Source organism: Bombina bombina, chromosome 1 (assembly GCF_027579735.1).
Source record: "Bombina bombina isolate aBomBom1 chromosome 1, aBomBom1.pri, whole genome shotgun sequence".
NCBI lineage: Eukaryota > Metazoa > Chordata > Amphibia > Anura > Bombinatoridae > Bombina > Bombina bombina.
This window is the reverse complement of record NC_069499.1, coordinates 233,222,538-233,239,891: the sequence shown is the minus strand read 5'-3', so window position 1 is coordinate 233,239,891 and position 17,354 is coordinate 233,222,538. Positions and strand designations below refer to the sequence as shown.

Here is a 17,354-nt window from a genome sequence, read left to right as displayed (position 1 = left end):
TTTTCTATAAAAAATGTTCTTGCTTTAGAATCAGCATACAAAAGCTTAGAGAATACAATAACCAACCCCTGTTTGGTTCACATAATTAGAGATGATTTATTTTAACTCCTTAAAGGGACACTAAACCCAAAATGTTTCTTTCTTGATTTAGGTAGAGAAAACAATTTTAAACAGCATTCCAATTTACTTCTATTATCTAATTTGCTTCATTCTTTAGATATCCTTTGTTGAAGAAATAGCAAAACACGTGTGAGCCAATCTCACGAGACATCTATGTGCAGCACCCAATCAGCAGCTACTGAGAATATCTAGATATACTTTTTAACAAAGAATATCAAGAGAATTAAGCAAATTAGATAAAATAAGTAAATTAGAAAGTTGTTTATAATTGCATACTCTATCTGAATCATGAAAGAAAAACAGAATTTATGTTTACCTGATAAATTTCTTTCTCCAACGGTGTGTCCGGTCCACGGCGTCATCCTTACTTGTGGGATATTCTCTTCCCCAACAGGAAATGGCAAAGAGCCCAGCAAAGCTGGTCACATGATCCCTCCTAGGCTCCGCCTACCCCAGTCATTCGACCGACGTTAAGGAGGAATATTTGCATAGGAGAAACCATATGGTACCGTGGTGACTGTAGTTAAAGAAAATAAAATATCAGACCTGATTAAAAAAACCAGGGCGGGCCGTGGACCGGACACACCGTTGGAGAAAGAAATTTATCAGGTAAACATAAATTCTGTTTTCTCCAACATAGGTGTGTCCGGTCCACGGCGTCATCCTTACTTGTGGGAACCAATACCAAAGCTTTAGGACACGGATGAAGGGAGGGAGCAAATCAGGTCACCTAAATGGAAGGCACCACGGCTTGCAAAACCTTTCTCCCAAAAATAGCCTCAGAAGAAGCAAAAGTATCAAACTTGTAAAATTTGGTAAAAGTGTGCAGTGAAGACCAAGTCGCTGCCCTACATATCTGATCAACAGAAGCCTCGTTCTTGAAGGCCCATGTGGAAGCCACAGCCCTAGTGGAATGAGCTGTGATTCTTTCGGGAGGCTGCCGTCCGGCAGTCTCGTAAGCCAATCTGATGATGCTTTTAATCCAAAAAGAGAGAGAGGTAGAAGTTGCCTTTTGACCTCTCCTTTTACCTGAATAAACAACAAACAAGGAAGATGTTTGTCTAAAATCCTTTGTAGCATCTAAATAGAATTTTAGAGCGCGAACAACATCCAAATTGTGCAACAAACGTTCCTTCTTTGAAACTGGTTTTGGACACAGAGAAGGTACGATAATCTCCTGGTTAATGTTTTTGTTAGAAACAACTTTTGGAAGAAAACCAGGTTTAGTACGTAAAACCACCTTATCTGCATGGAACACCAGATAAGGAGGAGAACACTGCAGAGCAGATAATTCTGAGACTCTTCTAGCAGAAGAAATCGCAACTAAAAACAAAACTTTCCAAGATAATAACTTAATATCAACGGAATGTAAGGGTTCAAACGGAACCCCCTGAAGAACTGAAAGAACTAAATTGAGACTCCAAGGAGGAGTCAAAGGTTTGTAAACAGGCTTGATTCTAACCAGAGCCTGAACAAAGGCTTGAACATCTGGCACAGCTGCCAGCTTTTTGTGAAGTAATACCGACAAGGCAGAAATCTGTCCCTTCAGGGAACTTGCAGATAATCCTTTTTCCAATCCTTCTTGAAGGAAGGATAGAATCCTAGGAATCTTAACCTTGTCCCAAGGGAATCCTTTAGATTCACACCAACAGATATATTTTTTCCAAATTTTGTGGTAAATCTTTCTAGTCACAGGCTTTCTGGCCTGAACAAGGGTATCGATAACAGAATCTGAGAATCCTCGCTTCGATAAAATCAAGCGTTCAATCTCCAAGCAGTCAGCTGGAGTGAAACCAGATTCGGATGTTCGAACGGACCCTGAACAAGAAGGTCTCGTCTCAAAGGTAGCTTCCAAGGTGGAGCCGATGACATATTCACCAGATCTGCATACCAAGTCCTGCGTGGCCACGCAGGAGCTATCAAGATCACCGACGCCCTCTCCTGCTTGATCCTGGCTATCAGCCTGGGGATGAGAGGAAATGGCGGGAACACATAAGCTAGTTTGAAAATAACAAACTCTTGATTGAATAATGAAAAACTACAGTTAAACACTAAAAAACTCTAAGCCATCTCCGTGGAGATGTTGCCTGTACAACGGCAAAGAGAATGACTGGGATAGGCGGAGCCTAGGAGGGATCATGTGACCAGCTTTGCTGGGCTCTTTGCCATTTCCTGTTGGGGAAGAGAATATCCCACAAGTAAGGATGACGCCGTGGACCGGACACACCTATGTTGGAGAAAAATTTGGGTTTTATGTCCCTTTAAGTAATAGGAGCCACTACTGAGTAACCTAGTTTTCCGTAAGTTTAAAAGCATGGTATTTTACCTTATCTCATCTACTAAACCCAGTAAGGGAAAGTTATAAATCAGCTACTAAAGTAACAATGTTGTAGTGCTTAATGTCCCTTTAATTACACTGAAAACATTGCCACATAATTTGGTAATAGTAAAATCTAAAGTTTCACGCGTTTACAGTTTAGACAGAAAACTCCCAACAGCATTTAGCCTATCCCCACCTTACAAATAAGTTTTATTATTCATGTATAGGTAGGCCAAAACCTATATGCAGCCAATGACAAAACAGAAAAAACTTCTGGTTGGGCCTGCATATGACATTACTTATATTTGAGAAATCAATTTATGGTATCTATAACTTATTTTCTCTTACACTATATTAGAAGTATATACTGACGTGTTAATGGAGGTTCAATACTAAAGTAACCCATATGAAGGCACAGGGTTAATGAAGACACCTAGGTTTTAGGAAGACTTTTCTGCAGAATTTTACTTTAAAAACGCGCTTGTAAAATGTAACCTTAACCATAAACCTATTACCACTAACCCATTTTTTCATTTTTAATTAATTTTTTTCAGATGTAATCTTGCTCAAATTACAAAGAGCAGGACACGAGCTCCACATTCATGAAGGAAATATGACTGTATATTATGTACAAATGTAGATTCTACAGAACCCACAAGAACCTACCTTTTCTATGGAAGAGAGACTTGTGAATGTGATCAGGTGAAAAAGGGGACAACAGGACAGAAAGCCACCTGCACCAATAAAAAGATAATCAAAAGGGATTTTGTTATTGCGGACTTATGTTTGAAATAGTGAAGCAGAAATACCTATTGTTTTATCTTCCAATACATTGCAATGCAGGTTAAGAAGATGCAAAAAAACATTTTTTTACGCACAGGCTTAATACAAGGATCGATCAATAAGTCCTAATCATAATTAATAAGCTCAGGGTTCTACATTACTGAGGTGAAAGTATATTGTTCTATATTGTTTTGAGTGTGCGGATGCCACATTTCAAGCATCTAATAACAACTTTTTCTTATTTACAGGACAGTTGTGTGAGCTGTTGTCTGTTGAGAATCTTTTAGAAAAGTAAATATTGTACAGTCAAGAAGTATTTTATGAAAAAAACACCTGCTCCAACAGAAATCCACAAGGATTGGTTTATACATTAGAACATTCTCCATCTTACACCACAGTTAAAAAACAAATTATGCTTACCTGTTAATTTCCTTTTCTTCTGATGGAAAGAGTCCACAGCTGCATTCATTACTTTTGGGAAATAAGAACCTGGCCACCAGGAGGAGGTAAAGACACCCCAGCCAAAGGCTTAAATACTCCTCCCACTCCCCTCATCCCCCAGTCATTCTGCCGAGGAACAAGGAACAGTAGAAGAAATATCAGGGTGAAAGGTGCCAGAAGAATAATAAGGACGCCCCACATAAAATTACGGGTGTGGAGCTGTGGACTCTTTCCATCAGAAGAAAAGGACATTATCAGGTAAGCATAATTTATGTTTTCTTCTTAAATGGACAGAGTCCACAGCTGCATTCATTACTTTTGGGAAAACAATACCCAAGCTATAGAGGACACTGAATGCCAAGATGGGCGGGTACAATAGGCGTCCCATACTGAGGGCACCGAGCCTGAAACTCTACCCGATAAAAAACACCACTTTGTCCGAAGCCGAGAAAATTTTAAGAGGAAAATCCCCAATCACACTAACTCGCAGTTAGTCCAGAAGCCAAACCAGAGACCGCAAACGGACTCGACTGAGCCAAAAGTCCTCCAGGAGACGCCGTCACCAAACAAACGGTCCTCCACCGCTCATCTCCACAAATGAAGGAGACACGAGCCGAAACCCTGGAAAGGCAAAGAATGACTGGGCGATGAGGGGAGTGGGGGGAGTATTTAAGCCTTTGTCTGGGGTGTCTTTGCCTCCTCCTGGTGGCCAGGTTCTTATTTCCCAAAAGTAACGAATGCAGCTGTGGACTTTTACCATTTAAGAAAAGTGGTGTCAGGAGATTAAGCAGGGGAGAGGATTAGACAGAGATGCACCTCACTTGGGTCTCTCAACACAGTTGCCAGTGGAGAAACTATGGAGACAAATCATGACATTTTTATGGGTGACTGAGGACTGAAAATATGCTAACAGCAAAGTCCAATGCCATTGATCTGTATAAGAAAAAACTGAGAGTTTACTCTGTGCTTGCTTCCATTAGCTACTTACAGACATTATGGTTTATCGGTTAACATCTGTACATTATGACAGATGGTTTTATTGTATGTAGTGTCCATACTGCTCTTATTCTATCTACTCAAAATTCTTTGTTTTTTTTTTTGCATATCTGCCTCAATAATAGGGTTTAATATGTAACAGCACTGTAAATTGTAGTGGATATTTTAAACATGAAAACATTTTCAGCACATGGAGAGAAATCATACAAAATCTTAAGGATTTTTTTTAGACCTTATATTGTAATGCAGGTGTCTCTTTCACATACAAAACCTTGCATAGTGAGATAAATATCTTTCCATACTGATGAGATGTCTTAGATCATCTCCCCTGAGTGTCGAGCTTATGGATATCAAGTCCTGAATGTTAATTGCAGACCAGAAGAAAGTTCACAAGAAATCAAAGGACTTTTGACTATTTGTAAAGGTGATTTGTCAAAATGGCGGAGTCATGGATCTACCCTTTTGTTACTGAAACAAAAGTACAATCCAAGCAGTGCAAGCACCACATACATCTCTCTTAAATTTTGAAAATGTTGCGTCCATGCATGTGCAGGCAAGGTTATTGCATATCTATTTTAGGATGCAGGGACATTTTTGATAATTGACTTCATGCAAAGTTGGGTGCCCATAACAGATGACAACTACACCAACAGGATTGGAAAATTGTGCAAAGCAATTAAAAAGAAGAGACAAGGCAAGTTCAGTCAAAAGTGTTGTTCCACCAAGACAATTCTCCCATGCACAAGCCCTTTGTTTTCATGGCTGATATCTATGAAGCTGAATTTGAATTACTGGATCCCCCCACCCCCTCAATATTCACCATACCATCTCACATGAGAATATTCCCTGCTCCTATGTTTGAAGGATAACCTGTGAGGATTAAGTTCTGTGAACTATCATGAAATGATTGCAGGTGTTCATGAATGGATGGATAGTAAATATACACTTTTCATACAAATTTTGCCACGCTGTTTGCAGAAGTGTGTTGAACTGAAGGAGCATTATGTTATAGACCTAAATGAGTTCTTTCTATGACAAGAATACGACTTACTGATCTACCCTTGTATATAAAAATTATTAAAGGCAGTTATCGCTAGTTCCACTTCTCCTGATAATAATTCAATATGTATATCTATCACAATCTTCTAAACTTCCCATGCCATTACTGCTTGTCTGAGTTTTGCAGATTGAAGCTCATCTCCCCGGAATTATTCATGATCTGTTCCCACTACTCTGTTGCTTTGACAGATTATCTCACCTGTTTCGTGAATAGTTGAAACAGTTTATGTTCCCATGGCGGTAAAGAAATTTTGATTTCTGGTACGGCCTCAATGACAAGTGAAAAGGAGACCATGTCTCTTGACGTTCAAACAGCTCTGAATGATTACACACCTGAGGAGTAAAAAAAATAATAAAAAAATTATATATATATATATATATATATATATCTCAACAGCTGGGTTAAAAAAGGTAAAACATTACATTTCATTCTATTTGGCAAATTTGGATGAAAAGAATAAAGTTTAGGCTAGAATTTTTCTAACAATTCTCTGTAGAACCCTGGCTCTTCATTTAATTAAGCCATTTCCAAAAAAACTAAATTTATGGTTACCTGATAAATTTCTTTCTCTTGTGGTGTATCCAGTCCACGGGTTCATCCATTACTTGTGGGATATTGTCCTTCCCAACAGGAAGTTGCAAGAGGATACCCACAGCAGAGCTGTCTATATAGCTCCACCCCTAACCCCCACCTCCAGTCATTCGACCGAAGACAAGTAAGAAAAAGGAGAAACTATAGGGTGCAGTGGTGACTGTAGTTTTAAAAAATAAAAACACCTGCCTTAAAGTGACAGGGCGGGCCGTGGACTGGATACACCACAAGAGAAAGAAATTTATCAGGTAAGCATAAATTTTGTTTTCTCTTGTAAGGTGTATCCAGTCCACGGGTTCATCCATTACTTGTGGGATACCAATACCAAAGCTTTAGGACACGGATGAAGGGAGGGACAAGGCAGGTACTTAAACAGAAGGCACCACTGCCCGTAAGACCTTTCTCCCAAAAATAGCCTCAGAGGAAACAAAAGTATCAAATTTGTAGAATTTAGAAAGAGTATGAAGCGAAGACCAAGTCGCTGCCTTACAAATCTGTTCAACAGAGGCCTCATGTTTAAAAGCCCATGTGGAAGCTACCGCTCTAGTAGAATGAGCTGTAATTCTTTCAGGAGGCTGCTGGCCAGCAGTCTCATAAGCTAAACGGATTATGCTTCTTAGCCAAAAAGAAAGAGAAGTTGCCAAAGCCTTTTGGCCTCTCCTCTTTCCAGAGTAGACAACAAACACTTTCACTTTGGATTTGCACCAGTCAGGACAGCCCGTTGCCCTATTGAGCCGATTGACTTTGCTTTAACCGGCATTTCTACATACACTTTGGCGCGATTGTGGATTTCTATCCAATCCTATTTGGAGTTGGGCTACACCCCCCCGTTTTTGTCGATTCCCATTGGATGCTGTTTAACTTACCCGTTACTTGTCTACGTCATCTTCCTCCCCTTCCTTTCAACTAGTTGGATGAGAACACGGCTTGATTGAAATGGTAAAGTTATCCTGCTAAGCGGCTACGCTGTGTAAGCGTTGGGAGTGGTCACAAGTTTGGAGAGCTGTGACTGTCCCTGAGGCCAGCGGATACACCAGAAGCAGCCGTGCAAGGAGAAGGCTTGGAGGCCACCCTGGTCTGGATATTAGGTGAGCGAACATTTCATGTTATTACGGATTTGTAACAGCTTGATACCAAGAGGGACTGACTATTTCAATATATATCACGAACAGTGTGCCTAACAGTGGTTTGTTAAGCGGTGAAGCCAAGTATTGACAAAGTTTGTACATGATATTCTGACCTACGTTGCTATCATACTGATAGGTCTTATAGATACGCCCCATTCCTTCTTACTAGACAACAAACAATGCAGATGTTTGACGAAAATCCTTAGTAGCTTGCAAATAAAACTTTAAAGCACGAACCACGTCAAGATTGTGTAACAGACGTTCCTTCTTTGAAGAAGGATTAGGACACAGTGACGGAACAACAATTTACTGATTGATATTCCTATTAGATACTACCATAGGAAGAAACCCAGGTTTTGTACGCAAAACTACCTTATCTGCATGGAAGATCAGATAAGGAGAATCACACTGCAAGGCAGATAACTCTGAAACTCTTCGAGCCGAAGAGATAGCTACTAAAAACAGAACTTTCCAAGATAAAAGCTTGATATCTATGGAATGCAAGGGTTCAAACGGAACCCCTTGAAGAACGTTAAGAACTAAATTTAAACTCCATGGCAGAGCAACAGGTTTAAACACAGGCCTGATTCTAACCAAAGCCTGACAAAACGCCTGAATGTCTGGAACATCAGCCAGGCGCTTGTGCAAAAGAATAGACAGAGCAGAAATCTGTCCCTTTAAGGAACTAGCCTATAATCCCTTTTCCAATCCTTCTTGGAGAAAAGATAGTATCCTGGGAATCCTGACCTTACTCCACGAGTAACCCTTGGATTCACACCAATGAAGATATTTACACCATATCTTATGATAGATTTTCCTGGTGACAGGCTTTCGAGCCTGAATCAAGGTATCAATGACCGACTCAGAGAAACCACGTTTTGATAAAATCAAGCGTTCAATCTCCAAGCAGTCAGACGCAGAGAAACTAGATTTGGATGTTTGAATGGACCTTGGAGTAGAAGGTCCTGCCTCAGCGGCAGAGTCCATGCTGGGAAGGATGACATGTCCACCAGATCTGCATACCAAGTCCTGCGTGGCCACGCAGGTGCTATCAAAATCACCGAAGATCTCTCCTGCTTGATCTTGGCAATCAGACGAGGGAGGAGAGGAAATGGTGGAAACACAAAAGCCAGGTTGAAGGACCAGGGCACTGCTAGAGCATCTATCAGCGTTGCCTGGGATCCCTTGACCTGGACCCGTAACGAGGAAGCTTGGCGTTCTGACGAGACGCCATCAGATCCAGTTCTGGTTTGCCCCATATTTGAATCAGCTGGGCAAATACCTCCGGATGGAGCTCCCACTCCCCCGGATGAAAAGTCTGCCGACTTAGAAAGTCCGCCTCCCAGTTCTCTACTCCTGGGATATGGATAGCAGATAGATGGCAAGAGTGAACCTCCGCCCATAGAATAATTTTGGAAACTTCCATCATTGCCAGGGGACTCCCTGTTCCCCTTTGATGGTTGGTATAGGCTACAGTCGTGATATTATCCGACTGAAATCTGATGAATCTGACCGCAGCTACCTGAGGCCAAGCCTGAAGAGCATTGAATATCGCTCTGAGTTGCAGAATGTTTATCGGAAGGAGGGCTTCCTCCTGAGTCCACGAACCCTGAGCCTTCAGGGAGTTCCAGACTGCACCCCAGCCCAGAAGGCTGGCATCTGTCGTCACTATAGTCCACTCTGGCCTGCGGAAACTCATTCCCCTGGACAGGTGGACCCGAGATAACCACCAGAGAAGAGAATCCCTGGTCTTTTGATCCAGATTTAACAGAGGAGACAAATCTGTGTAGTCCCCATTCCACTGATTGAGCATGCAAAGTTGCAGTGGTCTGAGATGTAGGCGGGCAAACGGAACGATGTCCATTGCCACTACCAGTAGGCCGATCATTTACATACACTGAGCCACTGACGGCCGAGAAGTGGAATGAAGAACACGGCAGGAAGTTAGAAGCTTTCATATACTGACCTCCGTCAGAAAAATCTTCATTTCTACGGAATCTATCAGAGTTCCTAGGAAGGAAACTCTTGTGAAGGGAGAAAGAGAACTCTTTTCTCTGTTCACTTTCCACCCGTGAGACCTCAGAAAGGCCAGAACAATGTCCGTATGGGACTTGGCGATTTGAAAAGTCGACGCCTGAATAAGAATGTCGTCTAGGTAAGGAGCCACCGCTATGCCCTGTGGCCTTAGGACCGCCAGAAGGGACCCTAGAACTTTGTAAAGACTTTTGGCGCCGTGGCTAACCCGAAGGGAAGAGCCACAAACTGGTAATGCCTGTCTAGGAAGGCGAACCTTAGGAACTGATGATGCTCTCTGTGAATCGGAATGTGGAGATAAGCATCCGTTAAGTCCACGGTAGTCATATATTGACCCTCCTGGATCATAGGGAGGATGGTTCGGATTATCTCCATTTTGAAGGATGGGACCCTGAGAAATTTGTTTAGGATCTTGAGATCCAAAATTGGTCTGAAAGTTCCCTCTTTTTTAGGAACTATAAACAGGTTTGAATAGAAACCCTGTCCCTGTTCCTCTCTTGGAACTGGGTGGATTACTCCCATAACCAGTAGGTCTTGAACGCAACGTAAGAATGCCTCTCTCTTTATCTGGTTTGCAGATAATTGTGAGAGATTAAATCTCCCCTTTGGAGATGATCCTTTGAATTCCAGAAGATAACCCTGGGAAACTATCTCTAGTTCCCAGGGATCCTGGACGTCTCTTGCCCAAGCCTGGGCGAAGAGAGAAAGTCTGCCCCCTACTAGATCCGGTCCCGGATCGGGGGCTACCCCTTCATGCTGTCTTAGAGGCAGCAGCAGGCTTCTTGGCCTGCTTCCCTTTGTTTTAAGTCGGGTTAGGTCTCCAGACTGGTTTGGACTGGGCAAAATTTCCCTCTTGTTTTGCATTAGAGGAAGCCGAAGCTGCGCCACCCTTGAAGTTTCAAAAGGAACGAAAATTATTCTGCTTGGTCCTTAATTTACTGGACCTATCCTGAGGAAGGGCATGACCCTTTCCTCCAGTAATGTCAGAGAGGATCTCCTTCAGGCCAGGCCCGAATAGGGTCTGTCCCTTGAAGGGGATGTTAAGAAGCTTAGACTTTGAAGTAACGTCTGCAGACTAGGACTTAAGCCATAGCGCCCTGCGCTCCAGAATGGCAAAACCTGAATTCTTAGCCGTTAGCTTGGTTAAATGAAAAACGGCGTCAGAAATAAAGGAATTAGCTAACCAAAGAGCTTTAATCCTGTCTAAAATATCATCTAACGGGGTCTCCACCTGTAGAGCCTCCTCAAGAGACTCGAACCAAAAAGCCGCTGCAGCAGTAACTGGGGCAATGCATGCAAGAGGCTGGAGAATAAAACCTTTTCTTAAGGAGACCCTCCAATTTTTTATCCATAGGATCTAGGAAAGCACAACTGTCCTCGACGGGGATAGTTGTACGCTTAGCTAGGGTAGAGACTGCTCCCTCCACCTTAGGGACCGTCTGCCATGAGTCCCGTATGGCGGCATCTATGGGAATCATCTTTTTAAAAGCAGGAGGGGGAGAGAACGGCACACCTGGTCTATCCCATTCCTTAGTAATAATTTCCGAAAACCTCTTAGGGACTGGAAAAACATCAGTGTAAACAGGTACTGCTAAATATTTGTCCATCTTACACAATTTCTCTGGAACTACCATGGGTTCACAGTCATCCAGAGTCGCTAAAACCTCCCTAAGCAATAAGCGGAGGTGTTCGAGCTTAAATTTAAACGCTGTCATTTCAGAATCAGACTGAAGCAACGCCTTCTCCTGCCTCAGCTTCTGAGCATTGTGAGGGTATATCGGACACAGGTATTAAAGCGTCAGAAAGCTCTGTATTAGTTCTGGCCCCAGAGCTGTCTCGCTTTCCCTGTAACCCTGGCAGTTTGGACAATACCTCTGAGAGGGTAGCATTCATAACTGCCGCCATGTCCTGTAAGGTAAAATAATTAAACGCGCTAGATGTACTTAGCGTCACTTGAGCGGGAGTTATAGGTTTTGACACATGGGGAGAGCTAGATGACATAATCTCCCTTTTTTCAGTCAGAGAATCCTCTGGAGATAAATCTTTAAGTGCCATAATATGGTCTTTATAGTTTATAGAAATTTCAGCACATTTGGTACACATTCTAAGAGGGGGTTCCACAATGGCTTCCAAACATATTGAACAAAGAGTTTCCTCTATGTCAGACATGTTTAACAGACTAGTAATGAGACAAGCAAGCTTGGAAAACACTTTAATAAAGGTGAAACAGCAATTAAACAAAAATGTTACTGTGCCTTTAAGAGAAAAAAAATAGCACTTAAACTGCAAAACAGTGTAAAAATATAGTAAAGTCTTCGAAATTTTTACAGTGTGTGTAAGGGACTAAAGCAACATTGCACCCACTTGCAAATGGATGGTTAACCCCTTAGCCCCCAAACCGGATTTAAAAACGTCAACCACCGGTAAAAAACAGTTGAGCACCTTGCCACAGCTCTGCTGAGGCTCCTACCTGCCCACAAATACGATTTGGTGAAGGAATAAACCCTTTATAATGGTCCTCAGATGCCAAAGTACTCCTCTAGGGAAGCTGGATGTCTCAGTGTGAATTAAAACTGCGCAGCTAGAGCGCTAAAATAGGCCCCTCCCACCATGTACTGGATGTCAGAGGGGCCTTAAGAAAATACTCCTAGGAGTATCTGACTAGCCATGTGGAAAACTAGGCCCCAAATAAAGATTTATCTCCCTCAGAGAAAAAAACGTTCTATTTATGAAAACATGTAAACGTTTTGACACTAAATAATATTAACATGAGTATTACCCTGTTTTGTAAGCATGATCCCAGTCGTTGTTAAATCACTGCATCAAGCTTACCTCAAATACACAAGGCTCTGTCAGCATTTTCTAGAACTTAAAGCTCAAAGCAGGTAATCTGCAGACCGTTCCCCCAACTGAAGTTTTCCCATACTCTTCAGTTATGTGTGAGAACATCAATGGACCTTAGTTACAAACCGCTAAGATCATCAACCTCCAGGCAGAATTCTTCTTCCAATTTCTGCCTGAGAGTAAAACAGTACAACGCCGGTACCGTTTAAAAATAACAAACTCTTGATTGAAGGTAACACTACACTAAGTCACCACATATCTCTTGATACTTCAGTTGTCGAGAGTTGCAAGAGAATGACTGGGGGTGGGGGTTAGGGGAGGAGCTATATAGACAGCTCTGCTGTGGGTGTCCTCTTGCAACTTCCTGTTGGGAAGGAGAATATCCCACAAGTAATGGATGAACCCGTGGACTGGATACACCTTACAAGAGAAATATTATACAATAAGGGTTCTGTCTGCAGAAAGTGATATATAAGGATCAAGATGGCAGCAACTACACTTACACATGCATGATTAGCCTTGGTATTGTGTTGGGGAAGTATTACCTGTTTCAGAAATGTTGTTCATTTATTCTTTTGACTAGCAGGGGAGATTTTATAGTACTAGGAAGGCCTTATAGGTGTACTAAAAGTTACTTTGGGTATTTGGATTTTGTTTTAAATGCATAAAAGATTGATTGGTTCAGATTGTTTGCCAAACACTAATTAACATAAGCTTTATATGATAAATCTAAGTAGTGTTATTACAATGAATGTGATTAAAGTGTGGGCCCCCATGCCAATAGCTGTGGCTAAACCGATTCACTCTCACCTTTCTAAACTGCATAACTAAGTTCATAAGGCTGCTGGTGGTATTCTGTGATTGCTGAGCTGTGCCCATAGAGGACTGCAGAAGATCATCGATGGAAATCTTATTTTTCAAAGCCTGATACAACAGCTTCTGGCGACTGGTGAGGTTGCAATACATAAGGATTTCAATCTGCAAAGGCAAACAGAGGGATGTAATTTCTTATCTCATTTTTCATGGCTGTTCATACCAAATTTGACACCAAACAACCAGATAAAAAAAAAAAACACAACAAAAAAAAACCTCAGCCTTCTACGCACATCTCACCTTATCAGAAAGTTCATTTTCCACATCCTTTTTGATTCGCCGGAGCATAAAAGGCTTGAGAATCATGTGCAACCGAGATAGCTGGTCTTAAAGGAGAAAAACAGCATCTAATCATATTGAAATACGGTGATGATTATCACTAGTATTCAGAAAGACAAGAAGTTCAGGAATGTGCACGAGTCTTAAACCTTACATACCATCACATTGCAGCGATGTTTGCAAAAATGTATAACATATATATTATAATATAATTATATATAATTGTTAGACATAGTCGACTAGATTACGAGTCTTGCGTTAGCCTTAAAAAGCAGCGTTGAGAGGTCCCAACGCTGCTTTTTAACACCCGCTGGTATTACGAGTCTGGATGTTACAGGTGTACCGCTCACTTTTTTTCTGCGACTCGAGCATACCGCACATCCACTTATGTAAATTGCGTATCCTATCTTTTCAATGGGATTTTCCTAACGCCGGTATTACAAGTCTTGGAAAAAGTGAGCGGTAGACCCTCTCCTGTCAAGACTCCTACCGCATTTAAAAGTCAGTAGTTAAGAGTTTTATGGGCTAACGCTGTAACATAAAACTCATAACTAAAGTGCTAAAAAGTACACTAACACCCATAAACTACTTATTAACCCCTAAACCGAGCCCCCCCCCCCACATCACAAACACTTAAATATATTTTTTAACCCCTAATCTGCCGACCGGACATCGCCGCCACTTCAATAAATATATTAACCCCTAAACCGCCGCACTCCTGCCTCGCAAACATTAGTTAAATTTTATTAACCCCTAATCTGCCGTCCCTAACATCGCCGACACCTACCTACGTTTATTAACCCCTAATCTGCCGCCCCCAACGTCGCCACAACTATATTAAAGTTATTAACCCCTAAACCTAAGTCTAACCCTAACACCCCCCTAACTAATAGTTACATTTGTATCTAGCTTAGGGTTTATATTTATTTTACAGGCAACTTTGTATTTATTTTAACTATGTACAATAGTTATTAAATAGTTTACTATTTAATAACTTCCTAGTTAAAATAAATACAAATATACCTGTAAAATAAAACCTAACCTAAGTTACAATTACACCTAACACTACACTATCATTAAATAAATTATCTAAATTAACTACAATTAATTACAATTAAATAAACTAAAGTACGGAAAAAAAAACACTAAATTTCAGAAAATAAAATAATTACAATTTTTTTAAGCTAATTGCACCTAATCTAATCCCCCTAATAAAATAAAAAAGCCCCCCAAAATAAAAAAAATCCCTACCCTATACTAAATTACAAATAGCCCTTAAAAGGGCCTTTTGCGGGGCATTTCCCCAAAGTAATCAGCTCTTTACCTGTAAAAAAAAAAATACAATAACCCCCCCCAACATTAAAACCCACCACCCACACACCCAACCCTACTCTAAAACCCACCCAATCCCCCTTAATAAAACCTAACACTAACCCCTTGAAGATCACCCTACCTTGAGACATCTTCACCCAACCGGGCAGAAGTGGTCCTCCAGACTGTCCGAAGTATTCATCCTATCCGGGCAGAAGGGGTCCTCCAGACGGGCAGAAGTCTTCATCCAGGCGGCATCTTCTATCTTCATCCATCCGGAGCGGAGCGGGTCCATCTTCAAGACATCCGACTTGGAGCATCCTCTTCTTTCCGACGACTAACACTAAATGACGGTACCTTTATGTGACGTCATCCAAGGTGGCATCCCTTCAATTCTGATTGGCTGATAGAATTCTATCAGCCAATCGGAATTAAGGTAGAAAAAATCCTATTGGCTGATCCAATCAGCCAATAGGATTCAGCTCGCATTCTATTGGCTGATTGGAACAGCCAATAGAATGTGAGCTCAATCCTATTGGCTGATTGGATCAGCCAATAGGATTTTTTCTACCTTAATTCCGATTGGCTAATAGAATTCTATCAGCCAATCGTAATTGAAGGGGCGCCATCTTGGATGACGTCACTTAAAGGTACTGTCATTTAGTGTTAGTCATCGGAAAATGGACCCGCTCCGCGCCGGATGGATGAAGATAGAAGATGCCACCTCTTCTGCCCGGATAGGATGAAGACTTCGGACCGTCTGGAGGACCACTTCTGCCTGGTTGGGTGAAGACGTCTCAAGGCAGGGTGATCTTCAAGGGGTTAATATTAGGTTTTATTAAGGGGGGATTGGGTGGGTTTTAGAGTAGGGTTGGGTGTATGGATGGTGGGTTTTAATGTTGGGGGGGTATTGTATTTCTTTTTTACAGGTAAAAGAGCTGATTACTTTTGTGCAATGCCCCGCAAAAGGCCCTTTTAAGGGCTATTTGTAATTTAGTATAGGGTAGGGATTTTTTTTTATTTTGGGGGATTAGATTAGGTGTAATTAGTTTAAATTGTAATTATTTTATTATTTTCTGTAATTTAGTGGGTTTTTTTCGTACTTTAGTTTATTTTATTTAATTGTAATTAATTGTAGGTAATTTATTTAATTTATTTAATGATAGTGTAGTGTTAGGTGTAATTGTAACTTAGGTTAGGTTTTATTTTACAGGTATATTTGTATTTATTTTAACTAGGAAGTTATTAAATAGTTAATAACTATTTATAACTATTCTACCTAGTTAAAATAAATACAAAGTTGCCTATAAAATAAAAATAAACCCTAAGCTAGATACAAATGTAACTATTAGTTATATTGTAGCTAGCTTAGGGTTTATTTTATAGGTAAGTATTTCGTTTTAAATAGGAATAATTTAGTTAATTGTAGTAATTATATTTAGATTTATTTAAATTATATTTAAGTTCTGGGGGGGGTTAGGGTTAGACTTAGGTTTAGGGGTTAATAACTTTAATATAGTGGTGGCGACGTTGGGGGCGGAAGATTAGGGGTTAATAATTGTAGGTAGGTTGAGACGACATATGGGGCGGCAGATTAAGGGTTAATAAATATAATGTAGGGTTTGGCGATGTTGGGGGCATCAGATTAGGGGTTCATTAGTATAATGTAGGTGGCGGCGGTGTCCAGAGTGGCAGATTAGGGGTTAATAATATAATGTAGGTGTTGGCGATGTCGGGGACGGCAGATTAGGGGTTAATAAGTGTAAGATTAGGGGTGTTTAGACTCGGTGTTCATGTTAGGGTGTTAGGTGTAGACATAAAAACAGAATTTATGTTTACCTGATAAATTACTTTCTCCAACGGTGTGTCCGGTCCACGGCGTCATCCTTACTTGTGGGATATTCTCTTCCCCAACAGGAAATGGCAAAGAGCCCAGCAAAGCTGGTCACATGATCCCTCCTAGGCTCCGCCTACCCCAGTCATTCGACCGACGTAAAGGAGGAATATTTGCATAGGAGAAACCATATGATACCGTGGTGACTGTAGTTAAAGAAAATAAAATAGCAGACCTGATTAAAAAACCAGGGCGGGCCGTGGACCGGACACACCGTTGGAGAAAGTAATTTATCAGGTAAACATAAATTCTGTTTTCTCCAACATAGGTGTGTCCGGTCCACGGCGTCATCCTTACTTGTGGGAACCAATACCAAAGCTTTAGGACACGGATGAAGGGAGGGAGCAAATCAGGTCACCTAAATGGAAGGCACCACGGCTTGCAAAACCTTTCTCCCAAAAATAGCCTCAGAAGAAGCAAAAGTATCAAACTTGTAAAATTTGGTAAAAGTGTGCAGTGAAGACCAAGTCGCTGCCCTACATATCTGATCAACAGAAGCCTCGTTCTTGAAGGCCCATGTGGAAGCCACAGCCCTAGTGGAATGAGCTGTGATTCTTTCAGGAGGCTGCCGTCCGGCAGTCTCATAAGCCAATCTGATGATGCTTTTAATCCAAAAAGAGAGAGAGGTAGAAGTTGCTTTTTGACCTCTCCTTTTACCAGAATAAACAACAAACAAGGAAG

The 17,354-nt window shown here is 41.2% G+C and overlaps 1 protein-coding gene across 1 annotated transcript in view; it reads right to left on the bottom strand.

The window, feature by feature from the left end:
- Positions 1 to 17,354, bottom strand: part of INO80 (INO80 complex ATPase subunit) — a 396,744-nt gene that overhangs the window by 264,124 nt on the left and 115,266 nt on the right. The window contains 4 exon segments of the mRNA XM_053711738.1: positions 3,107 to 3,174; positions 5,919 to 6,052; positions 13,127 to 13,294; positions 13,430 to 13,515. Of these exon segments, the coding sequence (XP_053567713.1) occupies positions 3,107 to 3,174; positions 5,919 to 6,052; positions 13,127 to 13,294; positions 13,430 to 13,515 (456 nt within the window).